Consider the following 24,933-nt stretch of genomic DNA (forward strand, 5'->3'; position numbering starts at 1 on the left):
GTTGCTCTCGGAATCCATGCGTACTCGCACGCTGTCGATGATCTCGAAGCTGCACATAGAGGAAAGATTGGAAGGCCAGGAATACTGGCGAGATATCCTGCAAGTGCACTAGCAATGATATCTGTTGTGATTTTGACTCGGTCATGAGCTCCGGATCCTCACATCACATTCCATAGTACCAAGGCATAGCATATATTTAGTAGCAATATTGTACTTCAAGTTTGTGTTCTTTCTCCCGGTTTCCCACCTATTTTTTTTTGCCTTCGCTCGTTTCTCTATCTCATTCCTGTCTTTCTTTCGTCTTACAGATGTACCCTGCGCTTTATACTCTATTATCTGCATCGTGCGAAAGATACTCACCTCCTTGGTGGGGCTTGTGAGCGTCAGTGCCTGTGAACCTTCTTAACACGTAGTAACTCTGCGGTTAAGGGAAGCGGTCTCAAGCTAACCTTGCTGTCTAGATTGAATTTTCATGTCATGAATCTAGGCGGCTGCGCTAGCTCTTGATCAAGTGACGCGGGCACGCTACAGTGAGATCACAGCGTATCTCAGCAATTTGGGCGAGAAGGCACGACGGCGACAGATAAACGGGATGAACGAGTCAGTTCGAGTCGCCCAGGCTGCGGTCAGTGAGTTAACCTGTGACGGCGTCGGACTAAAAGTCCACATTGAGGCTTGAGGACCAGCAAACTCCTGCAAACGTGGCAGCTCTAGCAATTGATTGCATCATGACCTACAGTACCATGCATCCAGACTTGTATGAAGCCTCTATCTTTGAGTTGCAGGATGGACTGACGGCGGGTGCATTCACGTCCCTTGATCTCTGCAAAGTAGCTTTGTTTGCTCCTCTTCTTTAGGACGGTCTAATTTTCTTACGCTTTCATAGGCTTATCTCGCGCGGATCGAGGAAGTCAATTACCAAGGCGCTGCTCTTCATGCAGTGATCGAGACCAACCCATCTGTACTTGAGCAAGCATCCGCCCTTGATGAGGAGCGCCGCAGTAAAGTTCCACGTGGGCCATTGCACGGTATACCGTTGCTTCTGAAGGATAATATCGCGACAGTTTACGAAGAGGGTGTGTCGATCCCATGACATCTATTGGCAGTGTTTTTGAGAGTTTGCAGGGATGAATACAACCGCAGGTTTGTCCTGACCACGATCTCTGTCAAAGTGTCTCAAGGTTTCAACCATCGATTGGGAATCTTCTTCAGGTTCATATGCTCTTCTCGGCTCTGTTGTACCTCGGGATGCACATATTGTCACTCTCCTTCGCGCAGCTGGCGCTATCTTTCTAGGGAAGACGAATATGTGTGAGTGGGCACACTACCGCGGCTCCATGCCGTGGGGGTGGTCTGCTCGGGGTGGACAATCGATTTGTCCATATCATCCCAAGGGTGATCCTTCGGGTTCAAGTTCGGGCAGTGCTTCTGCTATCGCTGTGGGACTCGCTGCCGGAGCTTCAGGGACTGAGACCAACGGATCAATCATATGTCCAAGCAGCAGGAACAACATTGTTGGCGTAAAGCCCACAGTAGGGCTTGTCTCGCGGGCGGGAGGTATGATTAGTTACGAATGGTTTCGAACCAACTACATACTGTAAAAAGCTAACTTAGCGAAACTTAGTCATCCCGTTGTCGTCTACGCAAGACACACCTGGTCCGATGTGCCGCAGCGTGACCGACGCCGCTATTCTCCTCTCGACCATCAGCGGTCCCGATCCTCGCGACAAACGGACGCTTGCTCAGCCTGAATCTGAAAGTCGGCCAGATTATCTAGCTGTCTTACGTACGGACGCGCTGAAAGGGGCAAGACTTGGTGTACCTCGCGAGCTATTCGACACCGAAAAATCAGAGATGTACGAGTACTTTGAGGAAACCCTTGACGTGCTCCGCAAATTAGGCGCAGAAGTCGTTGATAACACCGAGTTAGCTTCGACAGAGGAGATGAAGACATCGCAAGCGGAGAGTATTGTTTTTCGAATGGACTTCAGAGTGAGCTTAGATTATTCAGGTGACTTTTTGAAGCTTGCCAAACAGACACAGGCAGATATCAACGAGTACCTCGGCGAGCTGATCCACACTCCATCTGACGTGAGGACATTGTCAGACTTGATCGCGTATAACATAGAGCACGCAGACGTAGAGCTCATTGCCCCACATTATGCAAACCAGGACAAGTAGGCTTCATATGTCTATGCCTGTCTTCAAAGATTTTTAACATTGCTAGATTCATTGCATCAGAGACAAGCCGCAAAGATAACAGTTATTATACTGCGCTCACCGAAAGTCTCCGCTTGGGGAGAGCACAGGGCATCGATGATGCTTTGCAGAAGTTCCACCTGGACGCCCTGGTTTTACCCACGGAAGGTGTGATACACCCGCTCACTATCGCTACTGTGAAATTGATGAGCACTTTGAAAAGCAAATGTCTCTACGCCTGCTGGCATGGCCGGCTACCCTGTTATTTCCGGTTTGTTTTAGGCCTATGACCAAATTCTTCCCCTTGACTCGTCTCTTGCACTAGTACCTCTTGGTTTTATGCCCGACAACGTCCATGCAATGCCAGAGTCTCCCGAGCCACTGTACGAGGATGGTCCGGGCTTTCCTTTTGGGCTGGCCTTTGTGGGAACAGCGTACAGCGAGTCCAAGCTCCTAGGCTACGCTTTTGCGTTTGAGCAGGCGACAAAGGCACGTCTGAGGAAACTAGCGCTTGCTACTGCCATACCCAAGACACAATTGCGTCATGTTTTATGTTGATGGCTGTGAGTATAAACAAGGCGAAGCTGTTAGATACTTGGAGCAATGTTTGTATACACTCGAAATTGTGGGTCGCCATTTGAGTTGTCGGTACATGTGGAGATTTGCGAGGATTCAGAAAATTGGATCACAGAAGTTCTCTGCACATTTCTAGGTAGCCACGGATCCGGAGGGTGAACGTTAACTGCCCTGAAGATGCACGTTCTATAAATGAGAAAATTTGAACGATGGATCTCCGAGCACCTTCTATGTTATAGTGAAATAAATTTCTGAGAATCAGCGCCGGTAGCAGAGTGATTTCAGTCAGAATAAAGTTAAGAAATTGAGGAGTTTTATTGCATAAATATAGGGTAGAATATGATCATGACAGACTTTACTCGATCTTATAAAATCTGCACTTCTAGAAACCACCCGCTCTCTCGTTGATTAGACGAGAGAATGGCCTTCTTATAGGCCCTTCACCAGAACCGGTACAGGGTAGAAGCAAAAAGCGCTGTCCGGGCAGAAAGAGGCCAGATGATTGATGAAGAAAAAGCAGGATGCGCTCTGTTCCTGTCCTTTGTATTTGACGTGAGCCAAATAATATCAAATAGAACACTTTCGTCGCGGTCAGCGTCGACACGCGCCGCGTCAAGTTTCTAGTTGGCCCTATGCCACGATCCTGTGGCACATTCTCCCCATGAATAATCTAAACACTGTTCTTCAGCAGCTCAAGAGCGACAAGGTCAAAGAGCGACAAGAGGGCATTTCGTCAATCCGCAACGTCTTTACACGAGATCACGCAGTTGACAACCTTGATGACACGCAGGATGGTCGCGCATGGCTTGTCGTCTTTCAAGCTATCTTCACCAACGTTCTCAAAGAGAAGGAGGCGACGGCAAAGAAGTCAGGAGCGGCGCCCGCACTGCGTCGTTTGGACGATGCCGTTTCTTGCTTGCGATGGCTCACCTTGCGGAGCGTCCACCTCCTGAACAAGAAAGTGATTAAACCTCTCATGGCACATCTTTTGCAGATGATGGTAGACAAAGGGGAGCTCAATGGTCATGTCTGCCTAGACTACCTCAAGATAATCAGATGTGTGCTGAGCTGGACACCTCATCTGGAGAATCTCGAAGAAAGTACATGGATTGACCTCGTCAAGATGGCTTTCAACGTTGTTTTGGGCGACCCTCTGCGGAGGAAATTAGATGAATGTCTTGATGACGGAGGAGAGATTGATGCAATGGATGTCGATGACTCAATGTACCAAAATGACTCAGGCGTAGATGAAGAAGAGGGTGCATTGACTGCATCGTCGCGCAAGCGACGGAGAGATGCAAGCGCGACTCCCGGTCCCAGCTCCAAACGCCTTCATTCTTCCAAGACTGGTCCTACTGCTTCTCTCGAGCAGATTGAATTTACCTCTCTATTGGTCATACTTCTCCGCTCTCCTTCCGCTCCCTTAGTGGCGTCTCAATATCCCTACATGCCATCTGCTATCCTTGTACGGATGCGACGCTTTCTGGAAAAGTTTCCTGGCGATACCTCTTTGCACCACGATTACCTCATTGCCCTTCAGGCTGTCCTGTCCCACTATGCACTCAATCAAACCGACGAAGTGAAGAGATTTGCTCAAGACTCTTGGGATGGTCTAGTCGGTCTCTGGGGCACCAAGAACAAACAATTGAAAGAATTTCTGCTTGGTATACTGAGAACCATATTCCCTTTCTTAGATACTGGTGGTGGACCGCCATCAGCTTGGTCTGATAGGATTTATCGACTCTGGCACCTACTCAACGGCGAGGCTGACATTCGATGGGGGGTAGACAATCTACTGTTGGAATGCATCAGGCTAGAAGTATCGACTTTAAACAAGGGAAAAAACAACACAGAACCATTCATTTGTCGGACGTTTCGTGCGGGGTGGCATTTTGATGCCAGTCAAGCTATGGCCTGGGCCGTACTAGAGCTTCAGGCAGATTGCGTTAATCAGGTTAGAGTGAGACTGTTCTTCTGACATTAAGCTGAAGAGAGCGCCCAGCTGTTCAATTATTCGGAATCTATCCACAATGCGACGCTCAACCCTGCAATGGCAGGCAACAAACATCAAAGGAGAGAGGATCCTATCACAACGTTGTTATTTTCCATTCAGTCCGCTTCTCATAACTCTGTTCGCGTTTACCGGCTGCAGGTCCTCCTGTTTTTTATAGACCGATACTGGTTCCGAATACATGATACGCTGCAAGATTCCGTGATTAGCGTCCTCGTCCAATTCATCTCCTTTGATGATCCCATAGTGCAGTCTTGGGTCTTCGTCTGTCTAGCCGCCATTGCCGAGGCAGAAGGCGCTCAACTTTCCCTTCTATCTTCCCAGCAACAGCATGTCGCAGCTAGGCAGTCAACTAATCAAACCTTTGATATTTGGGACCCCATATGGACCCATGCTATGCGCCGCGCCAACGTTCCGACTGTGTACCGCGCCGCATGCCATACAGCCTATACTCTGATGCGATTCTCTCAGCATTTTCTAGCATCTCATCGGATGTTGTCGGAAATCGAGACTTTTGCGAAAGACCTCGAGACGCAAGGTCCTACAGCTCCAACCGACTCCGTCTGCGTGTTCCTAACGGAGGCCTTGCGTATCGCCGGGCAGGACGTAAGGCTTTATCGCATGCAGTTAGAAGAAAAAGTACTGGCATGGCTTCTCGACAACCTTCGTTTAGGCCGAGCGAAGGATACCACCATGGAAAGATACCGCATGCCCTTATATACTCCCGGTGATCTTTTGATTCTTCTCCAAGGCGTTATCGCAGTGCCGAAAAGATGCGAGTTTGCATGGTCTCCTTCGCTCCCGGAAAGCTCCATCGTCGATGTTCTGATGGACGAGAAGAGCACCCAGCCATTACGCGATTACATTCTACGCGCAAAACTCCTCGATACGCAAGATGGACATCGAAATATCTCTAGCTCCGAAGAACCGCAGTCATATTTTGAAGATCAAATCACTGTCGATGAAAATGACCTCCTCCAACCAAATGGTCGCGTTCGCCGGATCTCTGGGACCTTGCTGAGCTCACTGGAGACTGTTCTGTCCCGGTTTGAGGCTTTCGCAGAGGCCAAATCCCACCTTACCGCAGAGGTGCTTCGACAATCTTTAGATGCTGCAGTCGTTTCATTGTCCTTTGAGTCCCTCATGGTTTACAACGGCACTCGGCCCAACAAGCGAGTAATTCAACTAGCAGGGAATGTCATCTCACTTATCGCTCCTCTAATAACGGACTCGAAATGGACATCTGAAGAAAGGCTTCTCATTCTAAGAGGCTTGGAGCTGTTGATTTCTGACGGCACATCCGGCAATCGTAATGTCGCGTGGGACACGATGCTAGCTGCGGGTTCTGGGACTGGCGTTAAGACTCAAAGATCGGGAGACTCACGTTCACGTAGAGCCATTCAATCTGTGGGATCCCGGTCGCGCTTTCGACAAGTGCTCTGGCGCAACCCAGAGGTGAGACTTACTCCCATGGAGTTTGAATGCTGATCATCTTATGGAGCAGATTCGAGAAATCTTTGGGCCAGTCTCGGGGGCTCTCAAGGACACTTTGAGAGTATACTCGGGACAAGGATCCGGCGGTGATCATGCTGCAAATGTTTCGGACAAAGATGGTTTTGGGCCCATCCGAACGGGACAATCATCAGACCCGACCAACGAAAAGGGGATGAGTGACAATTTACGCATTTCTGTCGTTAAGACCGCAGTAGATTTGCTCGCTTTGCTTCCGATGCTACAGGCAACTTCAGCTGAGCCTGTACGCGACAGGGAGCTCACCAACTTCTTTATGGAGTGCTCTGATGCTGACTTCATTGCTCTTGGTCCTTCATACTTTGATCAAGTGGGTAAACGGCTGCTCAATTTATCTGCCGATACCCTCGATCAGTTTCTCCTCAAGTTGGAGCCAATGCTCGGCCAGTACGCCTACAAACGGTCTGAAGAAGTGATATTATATGCTTGCCATATTCTTAACTCAACCATGCATCTTTGGCTCCAAGATAGTTTTGCGAACGCCGATGTTGGGGACCACGTCCGTGAACTCTGTTCCTGGCTTGCCAGAGTAGCACGGGAAAGGAAGATACGATCCTGGCGTATTCGTGATACCATCTGCAGATTCCTTAGCAATTACGTGAAACTTGATCCAGAGCAAATATTTTGGTCTACAGAAAATGGTGATGCCCATAGCCCCTCATTTCTCCTTCCAATGATGGGTGCGGACGATGATACAAGGGTCCGATTCCGGGCAGCTACTTGCAATGCACAGTTGTTATCCCACTTGCAAAAAGCTGGCGTGGACGAATCGCTATTATATGACGAGATCAAGAAATGGCTCACCCGGGACTTGGGAGAGTAAGTAACCTAACTTACACTCGATAATGATGGCTAATGCCTCCATGTAAGCAGGTTTGAACAGATGTTGACGCGAATGTTGACCTTGGGAAATCTGATGGTTGTCAGTTCTACAGTCAGGAGAGGGCCTTATTGGCATTTGATTGAAGCCGCTTTCCACAGCTCTCTGTATACCCGATACATACAAGCCATCTTAAGGGCTGTTTCCGACAGGATGGGTTTATCCAAGCATTCGGACCTGTTCGAAGCTTACGCTTCCCAGATTGCATCCTCAATCAGGCAGGCTGGTCAAGATATTATGCGACTCCCGCCGTCACTCCTTGGTTATACGAGCCGGAAAGAATGCGCCGACAGTACTTTCCTTGCGTTCACGCCCACGAATTTGTTAGCCGTTGACACGGATCCGAATGCAACAGAACATGGACAAGACTTGTTCTTGAGCCACTGCGCAGCAATGGAGAAGGAGCCCAAAGAGGCTCTCAAAGAATCTCTTGGAACCCTGATCGGCTTTCTATTAGTACAATGGCTTGATGGTTGCCCTGCTCAGGATCGGTCTACCGAACAGCTAGAGCAGCTCTTTGCCTCAAGAAACATCCGTCTTGCCGAATATGACGGATTGGAACGCTGTATCAAGTACAACGCTGACAGGGTTGTCACAATGATTTTGTGCACTCTGGCAGATCAAGACTTCACGACCGAGGGCCCGGTTTTCCGTGCTCTACATGAACTAGACAGCACTAGACCTGCCGCAATGGTCTTCCGAAGTCTATCTCAGTACAGACGACTAGACGACTGCTCCCTACACCATCCCAACCTTCCGGCCTTCGGTACGCTGGCAGTGATCAGTTCTTTGAATTGGTGCTTTGATATTGTGCCAAAAGAGCATATGCGTGCTTTATTATTTCATGTCCTGCATCAAATGTTCGCGGAGATTCACAGGACACCCCTCATCAACGAACAGATGCGCCTTCTGAACGGTATCACATTATTCGTTGCTCTGCATCACCAAGACATGCACGATCCTACCTTATTATACGGTTTCGCTCGTCAGTCGTCTGCATTGTTGCAAGAAGTAATGCTGGTCCCCGCAGCACAGTCATTCTTACAGTGGTCGTTCTCAGTTTACAAGGCGAAAGGGATCGATGAACCACGTCTCCCCGATGTCTTGATCCGGACATGTGTTGCTGCCCACTCATATGCAACCATTTCTGAGGATAAAACAGCAATTTCATTGGGTAATCGACTCCTCTCGTGGATCGATGATCAGACGTATGACCTAGCACAAGTTCCGGCTCTCTGGCCTCAAGTCATGAATGCCCTCTCTGCATGGCCGCATCAGCCGTCCACACAGCTACTGACGATGTATCAGGACATCAACTATGAGCGTCTGTCAGCGACACTTGGCGATCATCGCATCTTATCCAACAAGTTCCGCCTTGTTCGGCGAATGCGTGACCTTGCGGCCAAACAGACCTATGACAAGGAGCAATTCGCTCGCGTAGACTTTTGGAGATTAAAGGGCTCTATACCTGCTAACAACCAGATCCTGGATCATGACGTAGAGGCTTTCGCTTCTCTGCTTGTGCTCAATGCTGGGGGTATATACAGCTTCAAAAAGGAGCAAACCATGGCATCTAGTATGCGTCAAATGCACCGGTACAATGTATCCAAACAAGATCCTACCTTACGGAAATCTTCTCAGAAAGCCATCGTCGAAGTGTTGCTATCACTTTTGGATGGTGACGCTCCCAGCGTGGCGGATCTGGCGTATCGCACTCTTCGTTCCTTGATGTCCGTTCAAAGCGCAGATGCCATTCTCCTGCAGTCCTGGGCATCCGACCAACGCACTTGTCTCACATATCTGCAACAATATCCAGTTGGAACTTGTACGAAAGCCGCTGCGAATTTGGTCCACCTGGCTGTTGGCCAGTCCAGAGCAGAATGCGACTTTGCCACATGGATTACTATGATTACGACGACTCAGTAACGTCCTTGCTCCTTCCGACGCTTTCTATGGTCAACTCCATGAAATTCTTCATCGCAACATGCATTTCGCAGACGATGTTTTGCCACTGTTAGTGCACAAGGTTCTGGAGAATGCAGCACAAAATCGTTCATCGACAGCTCCGTCACTGAAATCAATGCTCTCACAGTACTTCGCCGATGTCCTACGGTCCACGGATACGCATGTCTCATGTCTGCGGTCTATTGTAGACGTCGTACTTCACCTACGACATTTTCAAGGGAGCAATAACCCCGACTTGCTAGCTTATGACAAATGGTTAGATATTGACCACGATCTCTTGGCTAGGAGCGCCGTTCGGTGCGGAGCTTACACCACCGCTCTTTTATTCCTGGAGCTTTCTGTGGAGAAGGAGAAACCTAGGCGCAATCCACAAGACACAGAGCAGATTATGTTCGACATTTACAGCCACATTGACGAACCTGACGGATTCTATGGCATTGCAACCGCCGACATGAGTGCCTTCCTGATTCGGCGCTTCCACCACGAGAAGCAGTGGGACAAAGCTTTCCGGTTTCATGGAGCTGGACTGGAGGCGCGAGACGACAGTCGCAATGATGCCGATGGGTTGCTCAGTGCATTCCGGGCCTTTGGATTTGACCATCTGGCTGTTGGAGCCTTACATAATACACAGGTTGGAGGCGACTCTCACTCTCAGTCGTCAACTCTTAGCTATCAACTTGGTTGGAGAACGGAAACATGGAACTTACCCGACCGCCTTGATACTTCCAATGCTGGCCTTTCTATTTACAGGTCTCTTCGCGGTGTTTTCAGAGAACGGGACCCCGAGGCAACTAGGGTGATCACGCAAGCCGCCTGCCGCGACGAAATAGCTCGGATGCGAGAACTAGGGAGCGAAAACATTATGGAAATTCGCCAGGTCGCGCAGAACCTCATGTGTCTTAATCAAATTGATAAATGGACCAACGTTGGAATGCAGCAAAGTCTGGCTCGAAGGTCAATCGAAGTAGAAGACCAGGTAGCCATTGCAAGTATTGATCCTAGATTTGAGTACGTGGCGTGTTGCTCAAAGAGAAGTACTGCTAACTGAGCTGAGTGTAGATTTTCGGACATGGAGAGTATAATGGCTACGCGACTCTCCTTGCTTCACTCCGCTAGACAGAAAGAACAACGAGACCAGATCGGAGCAATGACCACCCCCTTTCTTCAGCAGCTTATCGAGCTAGAAAAGCAATGTCTCATTAACCTTTCCGAGGCCGCACGACAATCAGATCAGCTTCAAATTGCGCTGAACTCTGTGGTGAAAGCCCGCCGCTTGGAGAGTGAAAAAGCGCTTGATGTTTCGCAGGAGTTTGCGCACGTCCTTTGGCGTCTAAATGAGCAGAGGCCAGCGGTACAATTCCTTCGGGAAGTCACGCAACAGCCGAATATGGCGAAAGGGAATGTCAGCTCTACCTTCAAGCGGCAAAATGCTTTATCGCTTGCCACGCTGGTATGTATTACTGAGCTTCTCATATCTGCTTACTGAGACATTAACAAGGGAACATGGAGTTCGGAAGGTTGCTTGGAGAGACCAGCAGACATAACTACCCAGTTCTTCATACCAGCTGTCAGACTTGCAGGCGAGCTGGAGAATTACACGGAACATGCATGTGGCGAAGCATGCTCCTCCGTATATCACCAATACGCTATGTTCGCTGAGCAACAATATCAGACCATCATCAAGTCTCCGGACATGATCCGGTGGAAAATCTATGTTGATCGCAAAATGCAAGAAATCCGTCAACGAGAAGACCAAATGAAGCAAGTACCAAGATCCCAGCCTGGATATGAAGAGCAGAAGAGGAATCAAGACCATGAGCTCAAGAGGGCGAGAGCTATACTCGAAGCTGATACAATCTCCTATGAGCAACTCAAACAAGCTCAATTTGCCTTCCTTGTCCAGGCTCTAGAGATGTACTCTCGCTGTCTGTCGTCGGCTGACAAATACGATGACGATGGGCCTATTCGGTTATGCTCCCTCTGGCTTGCCAACTTTGACAGTCCAGAACTGCAGACCAGTCTGGCTAACATTCTACCCCGCATCCCTTCTCGGAAATTTGTCTTCTTGGCTCACCAGCTATCTGCCCGTATGGCGAAGTCAGACGATATTTTGGAAAGTCAGGCCAATCTTCAAAGCCTCGTTCTTCGCATGTGCCGCGAGCATCCGTTCCATAGTCTTTATCAGGTCTACTCTTTGTCACCAGAGCAATCATCAAACAGTAGGCGATCATCTTCGAGGCACCAAGCGTCCTCGCAGACCGCTCGTGCTGAAGCTGCAATCTCCGTACTCCAACGTCTCAGAGCGGATCCTGCTTGCTGTGATCGGCTTGAAGCTGTAGAGAGGCTCTGTGAGGCCGCTATTCAATGGGCCAACCATCGGCTGCCAAAGGCGCCACCCAAGGGCTCAACTATGATACCTGATACGTTCGCCATACGCTCCATTAAGGCTTTGCGCATCCCGGTCATGACCGCGCACACTCCCATCGACCCCACCCTTGAATACAAAAACTGTGTGCTGATATCGCACTATGAAACTCACTACAAAACGGCCGGCGGTATCAGCATGCCCAAAATATGCGTTTGCGTAGGGGACAACGGCGAGAAATTCACTCAACTCGTGAGTATATTTGTTCTTTCTTAGCGTTTAACCCCTTGCTTGATGAAGTGTCTTCAGTTCAAAGGTCATGATGATTTACGACAAGATGCTGTCATGGAGCAGGTTTTCGATCTCGTGAATGCTGTCTTACGAGTCGATCGCGAGACAAGGCGCCGGAGCCTGAGTGTTCGTGGTTATAAGGTGATACCTCTGGCTCCTCAGGCCGGCGTTCTTGAGTTCGTGACGAACACAACACCGCTGCGAAACTGGGTGGCTGACGCTCACCAGAGGTCAGAACCACCCATTCTCTTCAGCGTGGAAAATAAATCTAATGTAAAAGTAGATATCGGCCAAAAGATTTGACATTTCTCAAGACTACAGATCTTTTGCGAGATGCCCGTCAACAAAACTCTTCGCAAGGCCCTCTGGTCACCACGTACAAAACGATACAGAAAAAGTTCCAACCCGTGATGCGTTACTATTTTACTGAGAAACACAAGCATCCGATGGCCTGGTTCGCTATGCGTTTAGGCTATACTCGCAGTGTGGCCACAACATCCATCACTGGTCACGTTCTTGGATTAGGTGACCGTCACCTCAGCAACATTCTCATGGATAATATATCAGGGGAGGTCGTTCACATTGACTTGGGAATTGCCTTTGATCAGGCATGTCATACGTTGGTCAGGAACCAGTATTGTCACTAAAATCTACGCTGTAGGGCAAGCTTCTTCCCGTGCCTGAACGTGTTCCCTTCCGTATGACCCGAGATATGGTCGATGGCATGGGTATTTCTGGGACGCAGGGAGTGTTCCAGCGCTGCGCTGAAGAAACACTTCGTGTCTTGCGTGAGCGCTCAGACGTCATCATGACCGTACTGGAAGTCTTCAAATACGATCCCCTCCACTCTTGGTTGGTTATTTCCTCCATGTTCGTATCCTTGTGCTCACGTTCTATTCTTACCTTAGGACGGCGAGTGAGTTCAAGTTGCAGCAAGTCCAAAGCAGTGCAAACACCGATGCCAATCAGGTACCTGCACCAGCAATTACGCGTGCGGGGACTCGAGCTGGCGACATCGATCTTGACCTGGATAGCGGGTCTGCGTCTGAAGCAGCGGATCGTGCGCTGTCGTCTGTCTCCCGCAAGCTCAGCAAGGCCCTCAGCGTCGAGTATGTCGTGAACGAGTTGGTATCTGAGGCTACGGATGTGGTCAATCTCGCCACTATCTTCGTTGGTAAGTAGCCATTACAAGAGACGGACATGGATTATTGATGAAGTCGTTGATGATTAGGGTGGTCGCCTCAATGCTAGCTCTACGCCGACATGATTCATAATGGTCAACTAATGTTTCTAATAACGTGCATGCCGTCACTTTACTGCCAGAAAACCTTTGCATTGTGGCTCATCAGCTTTCGGAACCAATCCATTTCATATTTTGTATCGAACAGTCATTCTACATTAAAGCCAGTGTTATCAAAGTATCCTTAGAAGACGTGTCCATTATATCTTGTTATTATCATCACGGGACGTGAAAGAAAGAAAATTAACATCAGTGTGAGAACCGGTGGGGACGAGAGGATGGGAGTGAGATGAGAGCAAGCACAGGAAATAGCATGGCTAAGGTAGATTTGAGATGTGGTGTACAAGGAAGCGATAGAACACGAGCTGAAAATAGAGAATTAGTCCACGATTCAGCATTGCCTTTGCCGTTCATCAGACTCTTTGCTCTCCTTGCGCATACAAGACCGCCGTTTGCCCTCGACTGAGTATTTTTTGATTCCCCTGGTTTTCTCTATGTTGTATCATATCATTGGAGCGAACGCGACCACTTTGATGAAAGGTATTACACATAAAAAGGTATACGAGACGTCTCCAAGATCCGGAACAACGATATCACTTTGTTTGTCGAGGACCGTCCGAAGCCGAATCTGAAAGTAGGGAAACTCCATCATCCTGCGAAACGCGCAAGTGCTTGAGCTTGCAGCAGGACGGGGTGTTTGGTATACAGCGTATAGAGCGGTGCGAGCAGAGATCAGATTGTGCATGAATGGAAACGGCATTAGATGGTACGGGCGAGACAGACTAGATGGGGCGCGTAGTGGGGATAGACACTGAAACGGGGCGAGAAAGTAGACCAGGGCTAGGGACAACGAATAGGACGGGACTCGAACGCTCTACTTGTTCTTCGCAATTTCCCGGGCTGCCTTGATGAGCGGTGAGAGCGTGCGGAGGGGTTCACAAAGCTTGAAGAAGGGGTGCTACAAACATCTTACGTCAGTAAGGAATATCGCAAGTGAGACGAAGGCTACACACCTCGAGCAGCTGCGATGCCGTAGGACGTTTCTCAGCGTCGACCTCGAGCGTGCGCTTGAGATAATCGCTGAATACAGGCGAAAGCGCCTCGGGATTCGCAATCGTCGGCGTGCCGTTCGTCGCAATCAGGTAAAGTGCCTTCAGCGGGTTCTGGTTCAGGTATGGAGGCTCGCCCTCAATCATCTCTATATAGTGCAAAATTGCGTCAGTTCATTCTCGCGTGCGTGGCAAAGAAGGGGAAAACAAACCAATTGCCATGATACCAAGACTCCATATGTCGACCTTGGGGCCGTACTCCTTGCGGGTTACCACTTCCGGTGCCATCCAGTAAGGCGTGCCAACCATAGTCGTCCTCTTTGCGCTTGCAGGATCAGAGATTTGTGCACAGAAACCGAAATCCGCTGCAGACAACAGTCAGTGCTTGATCACAAACACTAGAGCTTCAATGCACCACTCACTCAGCTTAATATCTCCATTCAAGCTCAGCAGCACGTTATCACTCTTGATGTCACGGTGAATGACACCGTGCCGGTGGAGGTGCTCGAGACCCTGAGCAGTTTCGCGCGAGACAGCAGCAATTTGACCTTCGGTCATGAGGTTGGCGGTAACGACGTCGGTGAGGGAACCGCCTTCCATGTACTCCATAACGACCCAGAGGTCGTTCTTGTGGAGGAAGGAGTCGATGTAGTTGACAATGTTCGGGTGCCGCGAAGCGCGCATGACGAGGATCTCGTTAATGATGAGGTCCTTCTTGGGCTGCTTGTCGAGGTCCATCTGCTTGATCGCAACTGACATGTTGGTGCCGACCTGGTATGCGGTGTACACGCCTCCGGACGCTCTGTGCAACAATTTATTAGCACCGGAGAATGGCGCATATATGCGCGTCAAGAATCACTCACCCTTGTCCGATCTTGACAAGGCTGCGGTAAAGCTTCGTTGGGTCTGCATCCGAGCAGATTGCCTGCAGTCGGCGGATGATGTCGTCTTCCTTGTCTTTGTCCTTCTCTTTCTTCTCCCTCCGCCTTGGCGTCGCGACGCCCGCCGTCTTGGCGAGACTTTGCACGGCAGGACTCGGCGGTCCCTGGGGCGCAGCACGGGCTTGCTGATCACGCTGGGCCTGCTGAGCTGCGAGCTGCTGCTGCTGTTGCTGCTGTTGCTGTTGCTGTTGCTGTTGCTGCTGCTTCTGGTACTGTTGCTGTTTGATGGCGAGATCGGTCTGCGAAGAACCGGGCGAGGGCTGCTTCTGGGGCGGGCGAGGTGCATCAAGTTGATGGCCAGCCCCGTCACCTGAAGCCTCCAAGTTTGGCGAGCGACGTGGCTTGGTCGTGGTCGTGTTGGAACGGCCAAGTTCAGGGGTCTTGGGTTGTCGCTGAGGCGCCCGCTGCGACGTTGAGCGATCGAGCGAGGGCTGAGCAGGCGAGGGAGGCGCGGGCGCGGGCCGGTACGATGCGGGTGGTGTGGGGAGGATTGACTGAGATTGAGTCGGCGTGCGTTGGGGCTTCTTCGGCGGTGGTGGAGCCGGGCGCTGTTTGAGCGAAAAGTAAAAGTCAAAGGACGGTCAGCGAGATGCGCATCAGCAACCGTATGCGATAAGGTACGACGCACCGGGTTTGAGAGACCATCATCGACGGGCGTCTTGGGGAGCATATGCGAGGTATCTGCATGGCCCATTTTATCCCAGACATCGCCGTGGCCCTCCTGGTAAAACTTGACGATATCCATGACCGCCTGTGGATTCCTCTCCTGCTCGGAGCGCGAGATACCGCTTTCCTGGAGAAGCTGCTGCCATTCCTTGGGTAGGCCAGTGAACTCACCCGTCGACGAGTTGAAGCCGACGTGGGTGAGGTGGACGGGGTCGTACGGTGTGCTGATTTCGGGACGCTTGGATGTGTTGAGGAAATCAGACATGAAGCCGAGCATTCCTTTCTTGCTCTTTGTTGCGGCAGTCCCCGAGCGGGAGCGAGTTCCAGCAGCACCAGCAGGTGGGGTCTCCATAAGAGGCAGCGGAGGCATCATCTCCGATGGGTCTGCGGTGAAGTGGTCGGGAGGCGGAGTCATGGAAGGTACAGAAAGCCGGCGACTCGCTAACTGAGACTGGGTAGGGAAGATATCGTTCAGGGTCGCGGTGTTCGCGCGGGATGGACGAGGAGGTGGAGAAGTCATGCCGGAAGGTTTGCTTTGGGTGGCGAACGGAGACGGTTGCGCTTGTGACTGTTGGACCTGTGTTGAAATATGTAATTGAGGCTGTTGTGCGCCGGGGTGCGGGTTCTGTTGAGATGCGACGGAAGGAAGGGAGTCTCTGCGCTGACGAGACTGAGGTGGTTTCTGGTAAGATTGACGGATTCTGGATGGTGATGGTGAAGCGGTGGATGGTGAAGTGACGTCGACGGACTGCTGCTTGTGTCTGAAGCCAGATGCGTGTCCTTGAGGGGGAGGTGGGGCCTGGCGAGCGGGTGTGTATACGTCTCTACTGTAAGGATCAGAGTAGGAGGTATACTGCTGTCCGGACGCGGTCAAGTTAGCCCCCTTGAGAAGGTCGCTGTACTCCTGGATAGACTCGCGCGAAGGGCGATGATACTCGATCGTGATCTTTGAATGCCTCTTGTTGGTCGCCTGGGAGGACGAGTGGTGGTGATTGTGGTGCTGGGCAGCGCGTTGGTTGATCGTTCCCTGTGTCGACATCGACTGGACTGCACCGACTCCTGCTGACTAGTTGACTACAAACTCTTCCACGGAAATCAGCGACTCTGGCTTCCTGCAAATTATTCCGGACCAATCTGTCTCTCAGGCCCAATTCGAAACACTCCGTCAATGATGTTGGTTCTCAACCGCCCTCTGCCCTCGCTAATTACGCTGCAAAAAGAAAATTCCTCGTGACCTCTTCCTGTTTTCTCCACACGCTTCGGGTCTGTTGAACAGTGTGCAACTGCCGCTGTTGCGAAGAATTATCGTGGAGGAAGGGGTAAGACGGCTTGCCTGGAGATCAGATTGAGGCGCCAAAGTAACAACTGGCAACTGCCAGGCAACCTCCAACCGGCACGATTATGAATCCGTGCACGGGTCCCTTTGCTTGATTTACCACGCATTAATGTTCACCAACCAGACGTCGTATCCAAGGCGTATCCCCTGGATGGGCCCTGGCACGGTGTACCCCTACGGATTGGAGACAGTCCAAGGGAAGAGCTATGGGCTGACAACGACAAGTGTAGGCGATCGTAACTTTCTACCCCGTCCTTTGGCCAGAGACACACGAATCGATTTCTCTCTCGAGCTCTCCTGTGCATGCCTCCACTAGCGTGCAAGTATAGCCACATGGAACCCATAAATATTGGCACTAGTCCCGTATACCCAGCCACCTTCATATACATACTGTTGGCCTCGAGGTCCGTTCCCACACAGATCGTTCCTCTGATAGCCTCCGCTTTTGACCTGCTTCGAACAGCAACGACGACCAAAATTGGCTGCCTTCGGCTCTTTCTCACTTGTGTATATCCACAAAGGCAGTTCTCTCCCCGAGTTCGCAATATTTCCTGAGCCTATCGCCGCTGTCAATGGAGAGTGCTATTTTCGTAACAGTGTATGAGCTATGACTATATATGACTCTAGACGTTCGCTCGCTCTCTCAAGAACCTCCTTCGTATTGTCCGCTCCTTCTAGAACTTGGACCGGATAATGAAAGGCGTTGGTGAAGGCATCAACGGGCATCAACTCCCTGAGATGTGTCCGGTCCACATCGCAACGACCACTCTTTTCGAGTTCATTTGGTTACTTAAATCAAGCGTCTCGGAAGATCTTAAAATATATCCAGGCTTCGTACCTTACGACATGAGAACACTTGCTTCCCCCACCCAAGAAAACTTCCCCCCATGAATCTCACATAATAATGTGTACGTATTTGTGCTGTCGGCAGTTGCGCCACCAAGACGCCACGGAAACTGTTCATAGTACTGGCTGTGTGCATTCAAATTCCACCTGGCTCAAAGGCCGATGACGAGCACCTCAGGTGTAAGTACTGTATCATCCTCAGGCCTCGGGATATTCATCACTGCTGCTGCCCCCTTCCATATTACCGTCTCCATCGTCTCACTACTAAACGAGTCTGAAATGCCATTTCCATAGCAGTCACGAAGTCACCGTCCTAATCAATGGCTCGTGGGTCTGATCGACTTCCAAGGACACGAATTCGACGAACAGGGTTTATATTTACGCTTAGGTGCAATTAGTCACGCTAGCACAACATCAACGTTCAACACTGGTCACATACTCATCCAATACTCACCCCGCTAAGTAATAGGTTGTGTTTGCCATAGCTAGTTTGAGACTTGTAGCGCTTTCATCGTTGCTCATTTCTCATAGATCGCGTCAATACCTGCATATATTCTGGAGATGTTGTCGGCAATATCGCTCAGACGCACAAGCCAACAGTACTTCACAGCACCTTCGTCCAGTCAAGTAAGTACTGGACAAATACCAGTTCAAGATGCTGAATACCAAGTCCGATCGGGCCACTGGCGCTAAGTCCGGTGGCGGTGCATTGTCAAGCGCTCGGAGGTTGGTGACCCGTCGGTGCCAGTAAGTTACCTGGTCTTCCTTTTGCGCATTGGTTTTGCAAGGTGGCCTGCGAGATTCGAGGTTCTGTCTCAACATGATTTAACCTACCGAGAAGGTTGACAGGCTTTTGCTCTCAAGCCAGCCTGAATAATTTATTTACACGTCGTGCATTCTGGACCGGCCACCATTTTTGCTGGAATGCGCCAGTCCCCTCCGGCTGAAATAGCACCGCCGCCCCGACGTCGGCTTCTCGCTCGCCTGCCACGGAGCATGCATATCTTGTATCCCCCTGCCACGGTTCTTTGGGACTGGCGGGGTACATCATAGCCAGCTTTCTCGAGCTCGAGCCTGCACATCAAGATCCGGAACAGCTTCTATGAATCACTCTGAACGCGTCCCATCGCTCCTGGCCCTTTGTTTTGCTCTGTCTTTGTGTCACGCTCTCTGCAGGGCTTATCAGGGCGTCACATGGACCTATTGTGCGCTTAGGCAACTCTCCTCAACGGACGCATACGGACGCAAATGAAACGCATAAACTCTAGAATGCTACTAATAATCTCCGGTGCTTAAGTATTTCATACTCTAACCCTCGAATGACCATATCTGTTGGCAGTGCCTATCCTAAGCTCGGCGACATAGATACGGGTGCTACCCAAGTGCCACCATTGCTACTCCCCCTTTGCTCGTTGACAGCTACAGGGCGATGCGTGGCGCGTGATCTTTTCCGTTCCGCCGGAGGTGGAGCGACATGAATCATCGACCGTCGATCCACGGCCGAGCCCCTGAGCAGTTATAGATTCCAGAATTGACTTTCCTCCTGGCAGACCAGCGTTTCTTCCTCCCGTCCTGCCCTGCCATTCCTTGCACGTCTGCATCTCTGTTATTACTCGGAACTTCCCAACCTTTGGGTTATCTAGATCTCGCGCCTTTCGGTTTGGATTGCTACCCGCTCCTCCAGTAACGATCTGAACATACCCCGGCTTTGGAGGAAAAGCTTAGGAGTTGCGCTCAGAAATCGCAGCAAGATCACGCGGAAGCATATCTGACGACGCGTCGCATCATACGGAATACCCCTAGCCTCCCATCGCCACTCGTCTCGCTATACTTAACCCTCATCCGCCTGCATCCCTATACATACCCTGTCCATCAGCATGAACGCTGTCTTGTTCTCGATACCAGTTGTCTCCGCTCCCTTCCCCACCGAATGCGTCAGCGTTGCCTACGTCCCATCAGAGACAAGGTCGCTCTTTTCCCAGCCAAGCACCTTATTCAACGAAAAACATAGCACCGTCATTCGCAGGAGGAAACAGCAGAATTCTCTCAGACACACAATCTCGCAACCGGAGCTTGTCTCAAATATAGTCACCCTTACATCTTGGGTCCAGCGACATATCATGACTACCGCGAGCAACCCCGATGACAAGGAGTCATGTCGGGAGGACGGCTCGCAGAGCTGTGATGGGAGCGAGAGACCGCCACTGCGCTTGCAGACTTGTCTCTCACCAGGGAAGAGAGACGATGAGGAGAAGGAGAGCGGACACTCTCCCTCGGAGTCGTCTAATCCACCGAGCTCACCACACAAGCTTCGCAAGAAGAAGAGCTCTTTCGACCTGCGGGATGTTTATGTCCAGTCCGACCCCGAGCTTGCGAGAATTAGGGCCCTTGCACAAGCGCAAAATCAGGGGTCAAGGAAGTAACAGCGTTAATGCCTATTTCTTTTTACTTCGAGGTAAAACTTTCCTTGACCACATCCCCTAGGATTTGTGCTGAATGTGTTGTGCAGAATCGGGAAGCTCGTTGGTGTCCTTTTTTGTGGACTACTAGTCCGTATCTTCACGCAAGGCTAGATTGTACAGGCCATTTCACGTCATCATGCCCCTCACGATATACGACATTTCACGTCTATGATTGACATCATGCTGCCGTCACGCGTCTTGGGTTTGCTATTTGGGGGACGATCATTATGGATAGTATGTTTTGTGTATCAATACCTCGCTAGACCGTCCATCTGCACTTCTATGAACACACCCCTCAGTCAATTTACTTGTTGTATAACGAATATACAATGCGGTACCAACAACACTACGAGTGAGTCGCGGAGAGACTTTCTGTACGTCTCATTTGATCGGGTTTGCATGATGTTAACCGGTAGATTCATGACGGGTACCAATGCGGAGACGGAATGATTAGACGAGCGAAGGGCCGAGCCAGCAAATTGATTCAAAGAGTGTAGATATTCAAGTAACCTAAAGTAACATACTTTGATTAACAGAAACGTATTCCTGCTGAAGTGATCAGGTGCAGTTGGACTTAATGATTGACATGCCAAAGTGTTTGTGACGGTAACAACCCCAGCTAGTATCGCCATCATGATTTTTTTCTTGTTGTGCGATAGAAGACAGCTGTTGCAGACAGCGGGCGTAGTATGTGGTTGCACAATGCCAGAGTCATTAATCTGAGTTCGTAAGGGACCGAGCTCGGTGGAGTTGAAGTCGCCTGTGTAATCTGAAGAGGCTGGGACATACCGAGGTGCGTAGCTGAGACACGTTGTTATTTTTTAAGAAACGCAGTTAACCTAATCTACACACATAAAAGGCACAATCATTGACGCGTCGCCCTCCGTGTCGATCTAAAGGAGAAGTGACTAGGCATCGAAAAAGAGCGGAAATATTTACAAAGAAGGGTCAAAGCCTGAAGCAAAGCAGAAGTTCGCAAGGCAAAGAGGTGTCACCAGCTACCCCATGCGTTATAACTACCTCATTAGCCAGTCCCCCCCCCCCCCCAAAGTTTCCTCACGCCCCTGCCAATAGCTGGTGCACCCTTAAGGCGTGGCATGCTGTACCTCAAGCATTCTTCCCTGGAAGGTTACCCACTAAGCAGCACAAAGGTACTCTATAATTCGATTAATTGCATAGCAAGGGTGTACCGTTGGTCTAAAGATCTAAGCATGGTAAGGAAATATGGTAAGATCTCCCTGATAGCTCGTCAGCGACCATCGATGATAAGGAATGAAGGACTTACCTCAACATGAGGGTGTCAGGTGCCTATAATTAGTCTAGTTGGGATAAGTTAGTCGCGTCTACGCCATTGGACATCAGCGACGACCGTTCGCATGGACTCTAGTATCTCATCAACAGGGACGTCAGACCCAGTGTACCAGTTCTCAAGTATAAGCCTAGCCAAGCCCATGCCGGCTTTCTTGCGGGATGTAACGATGTCTATGACATTCGCGAGGGTTACGTTATCTTGCCAATCTTCGGTGCCGTTCCTCCTAATATGTAGCTCAGCAAGATGTGGCAATGGCGGTGAGCCACCCTCCCACTGGCGAGGATCGATAGCTAGGAGGAACTCAGGCATGTTCGCCTTCTCGAGGTGTACGAAAAGTCGTTGGGTCTGACTAGCATTGAGGAGTAAGGTAGTCCACGGGAGATCTGCACTGAGGTAGCGAGTGTGCACCTTGAGAGTATGGACAACCTGCAAGCACGAGTTGGCCATGGTGCTAGCCACGTGTTCCCGTAAAGCTGTCTTCCTGTCACTTGAGCACATGAAAGTAGCGTTCACGCGATGTCTGGCGTCCGAGCTGTGCACATGGAAGGAGCCCCATTCCTCAGCTTCGTCAAGGTCGTAAAGCCGAACGCTGAACTGGCGATTGGCCCATTCTTCTAGTTGGAGTACTTGCCGAGGGGCCCCTTCACGTGGACTGAAGAATTTGCCTGGAACCAGGGACATCGAAGTATCTGTCGGAGTCATGCCAAACACACCGACCTCCAGTTTCAAGCTAGCGCTTGCGGGCAACTCCACGTGCGACAAGAAACCGGCGTACTCGTTGAACGGCGCTGCCAAATCGAACGACTGGAGTCGAGATAGTTTAATAGTGCTGGAAGTAACCCAAGACGATGGGGCATCTTCTACTCCTCCTAAACCCAGATCAACCTTGAGGGTTTTCAGACCTGGTGATCTTTGCGCAACGGATAGAAGCTGTTCTGGGGTAGCTCGGAGGTGTATGGGGATGTTGGTGAGTGCAAGGTGGGACAATCCAACGAAGATAGGAGAAGACCATTGGAAAGCACAAGAATGTAGTGAGAGAAGGCGAAGGGCCGGTGTACCCTCGGGCAGTATCGTGTCTGGCATAAAAACGATATCGCGGTGGCCTGCATCGCGAATATGATAGTGAAGTCGTAGGTCCCGGAGGTTATTGACAGGAGCAGTCAAGCTCTCGTAAAGCAGTGGTGCACTGTCTTGGTCATAATGAACGTCAAGTTTATATGTGCGTGGTATTTGACCGAGAGGCTCGCGAAGATCTTGGAGACGCTGAACCCTTCCTTCTCTATTGCGATCAACCATGACGACAGAGAGGTCGAGAGGCGCATGTCTCGACCTGGTGAATTTGACTTGTTCCCAGACTGTATTCGACGACACATTCAACGAGAGAGTCGACCACAGACGGGGTTCAGAAAGTGCGACCTCCCGCCAGTGTCTACATACGTGAGAGGCTAAGACCCTATGGCGTTCATTGCACTTTGAAAATATTCTGGCCAGGACTTCGGGCGGAAGAGAACATATCCTCAGCAATGTGTTGCGGCGGGTCCGAAGTGCTCTGTTGAGCTCTTGATAATGCCGTATTACTGCGCAGTTATCTGCTATTTCGCTGTCTATGCTGGTCTGCAAACTGCTGACCGGCGATTCAGCAGAACCCCAGACATCATGTTGGACTTTGCCCATGACTTCTTCGGTCATTCGTTAGCCCCAGGCTCCCTTGAAAGCAAGGGTAGGCTCACCTGAACTGCCTCTCACTCAGTGCTGCGGGCAAAGGGTAAACCCAAGGGTTGACGAAACCTCTGAGCACCACACCTTGATCTTCCGTTGTAAAAGGAGCCTCGAGCTTAGGTCGGTGCTATTTTTGCGATAGATCAGAATGCAAGGACATATCGTGGTACCCAACATGGTTAATTTGGATAATGCGGGTTGCTACGGGTTGCTAGCTGTTCGGCGCCGGGGAGGAGGGACGACACATGGCAATTTGCAACATCAATTGCGACTTTCCGATCAGGGTTTGAGCCTTGAGGGCACACTAGGCTCACAACGTCGGGGCTCCGGAGTCGGATGCCGGAAAACCTCGGTCCTGCCGTCCGAATGGAGACGTTTCGCCACGTGATCGCGTCAGAGATGGATTGGGGAGACGCGCTCAACAAAAACAGCGAGGTCGTGTCTCTCTCACTTAGGACGCGTCAAGATGTATAAATCCTCATCTCAATCACAGTCAGGTCTTGGGACCGTCAAGAGGGATTTTTCTTCTGCTTCCCAGTCCTCGCAAGACACGCTCAAGAGCTCCCAGGGCAGTGGTCAGTCATTTAGACTGACGTTGCCTTCATTACTTTGTCGTAACATACGCGCCTAATCAGCACCCCTCAAAAACCATAACGTCAACAAGCGTCCTCCGCCATCCTCTTCGGGCCAGCCACCAGCCAAGAAAAGGCAGCTGCCTTGGGATACCAAGGTACCCCAAGCTTCTGACCTGAAGACAATTGCGAGTCGACAGACGCAGTCGACAAATTCCCAGACCGGCTACGATGCACCTGCCTCGCAGAAGTCGGGCATTTCCAAGGTTTTCCTAAGCAAGGAACAAACGCAGATCCTGAAACTAGTTGAGCAAGGGCACAGTATCTTCTATACTGGTAGTGCTGGTCAGTCACCTTACCATCATGGCTATATGCGCTCTTGACACGGACGCAATAGGAACGGGAAAGTCGGTCTTGTTGCGAGAGATAATCAAAGCCATGCGCAAAAAGCATGGGACTGCCAGAGATGCTGTCGCTATTACCGCATCGACTGGTGAGAGAGAGAGCCATTTTGAGCGTGTATGTCAACGATTAAGCCTGTTTCCAGGTATTGCGGCCTGTAACATCGGCGGCGTAACCGTTCATTCTTTCGCGGGTATCGGTCTGGGCATGGGCACGGCCGAAGAGCTCGCCAAGAAGATTGAGAGGAACAGGAAGGCTGCAGGCAGATGGGCGCGCACCAAAACGCTCATCATCGACGAAGGTATGACCTTTTACAAGTTGATCGAACCCAGCCTTAACTGTTCGTAGTGTCAATGGTGGACGGTGATCTTTTCGACAAGCTTGCAGCGATTGGCAGCCGTCTTCGTCACAACCCTACGCCGTTTGGCGGTATTCAGGTTTGCGAAAGTCTGATGTCGTTGAAATTATCATCTCACAATATAATAGCTTATTGTGACAGGTGACTTCTTCCAGCTGCCTCCGGTGATGAAGGGCGCTGCAGCCAAGTTCGCATTTGAGGCTCAGACGTGGA

General features: G+C 50.5%; 5 protein-coding genes across 5 annotated transcripts; 3 read left to right on the forward strand and 2 right to left on the reverse strand.

Moving 5' to 3' along the window:
• Nucleotides 1-743: 743 nt before the first annotated feature.
• On the forward strand, nt 744-2,825 carry CONPUDRAFT_138480 (amidase signature enzyme; the record flags this gene model as incomplete). Its single annotated transcript, XM_007772808.1, has 9 exons — nt 744-830; nt 887-1,076; nt 1,126-1,143; nt 1,213-1,557; nt 1,625-1,992; nt 2,044-2,177; nt 2,228-2,367; nt 2,423-2,470; nt 2,525-2,825. The coding sequence occupies 9 exons, from the start codon at nt 744-746 to the stop codon at nt 2,755-2,757; spliced, it is 1,563 nt and encodes a 520-aa protein (XP_007770998.1). The 3' UTR covers nt 2,758-2,825.
• A 611-nt stretch (nt 2,826-3,436) lies between these two features.
• On the forward strand, nt 3,437-13,091 carry CONPUDRAFT_74806 (uncharacterized protein; the record flags this gene model as incomplete). Its single annotated transcript, XM_007772361.1, has 14 exons — nt 3,437-4,439; nt 4,470-4,729; nt 4,778-6,241; nt 6,291-7,135; nt 7,190-9,118; nt 9,194-9,345; nt 9,380-10,169; nt 10,221-10,611; nt 10,660-11,778; nt 11,836-12,047; nt 12,101-12,440; nt 12,479-12,669; nt 12,726-12,991; nt 13,069-13,091. The coding sequence occupies 14 exons, from the start codon at nt 3,437-3,439 to the stop codon at nt 13,089-13,091; spliced, it is 8,985 nt and encodes a 2,994-aa protein (XP_007770551.1).
• Nucleotides 13,092-13,321: 230 nt separating this feature from the next.
• On the reverse strand, nt 13,322-17,271 carry CONPUDRAFT_83597 (Pkinase-domain-containing protein). Its single transcript, XM_007772809.1, has 6 exons — nt 15,676-17,271; nt 14,970-15,595; nt 14,529-14,908; nt 14,319-14,471; nt 14,071-14,255; nt 13,322-14,015 (listed from the first exon to the last, which is right to left on the reverse strand). Exons 1-6 carry the CDS (start codon nt 16,750-16,752, stop codon nt 13,932-13,934), a joined length of 2,505 nt encoding a protein of 834 aa, XP_007770999.1. The 5' UTR covers nt 16,753-17,271; the 3' UTR covers nt 13,322-13,931.
• A 1,687-nt stretch (nt 17,272-18,958) lies between these two features.
• CONPUDRAFT_145404 (uncharacterized protein) lies at nt 18,959-20,653 on the forward strand. Its single transcript, XM_007772810.1, has 2 exons — nt 18,959-20,350; nt 20,405-20,653. Exon 1 carries the CDS (start codon nt 19,773-19,775, stop codon nt 20,316-20,318), a length of 546 nt encoding a protein of 181 aa, XP_007771000.1. The 5' UTR covers nt 18,959-19,772; the 3' UTR covers nt 20,319-20,350; nt 20,405-20,653.
• A 1,010-nt stretch (nt 20,654-21,663) lies between these two features.
• On the reverse strand, nt 21,664-23,628 carry CONPUDRAFT_167108 (uncharacterized protein). The gene is made up of 2 exons (XM_007772811.1): nt 23,400-23,628; nt 21,664-23,348 (listed from the first exon to the last, which is right to left on the reverse strand). Exon 2 carries the CDS (start codon nt 23,341-23,343, stop codon nt 21,691-21,693), a length of 1,653 nt encoding a protein of 550 aa, XP_007771001.1. The 5' UTR covers nt 23,344-23,348; nt 23,400-23,628; the 3' UTR covers nt 21,664-21,690.
• Between the last annotated feature and the right edge of the window lie 1,305 nt (nt 23,629-24,933).

The sequence above is a fragment of the Coniophora puteana genome (assembly GCF_000271625.1).
Source record: "Coniophora puteana RWD-64-598 SS2 unplaced genomic scaffold CONPUscaffold_9, whole genome shotgun sequence".
NCBI lineage: Eukaryota > Fungi > Basidiomycota > Agaricomycetes > Boletales > Coniophoraceae > Coniophora > Coniophora puteana.

Coding starts and splice junctions, on each gene's coding strand:
- CONPUDRAFT_83597 (XM_007772809.1), bottom strand. CDS start 16,752: ATGTCGACACAGGGAACGATCAACCAACGCGCTGCCCAGCACCACAAT. Junction 15,596..15,675: donor ATGATGGTCTCTCAAACCCG/GTGCGTCGTACC, acceptor TCGCTCAAACAG/CGCCCGGCTCCACCACCGCC. Junction 14,909..14,969: donor CTTGTCAAGATCGGACAAGG/GTGAGTGATTCT, acceptor ATTGTTGCACAG/AGCGTCCGGAGGCGTGTACA.
- CONPUDRAFT_145404 (XM_007772810.1), top strand. CDS start 19,773: ATGAACGCTGTCTTGTTCTCGATACCAGTTGTCTCCGCTCCCTTCCCC.
- CONPUDRAFT_167108 (XM_007772811.1), bottom strand. CDS start 23,343: ATGGGCAAAGTCCAACATGATGTCTGGGGTTCTGCTGAATCGCCGGTC.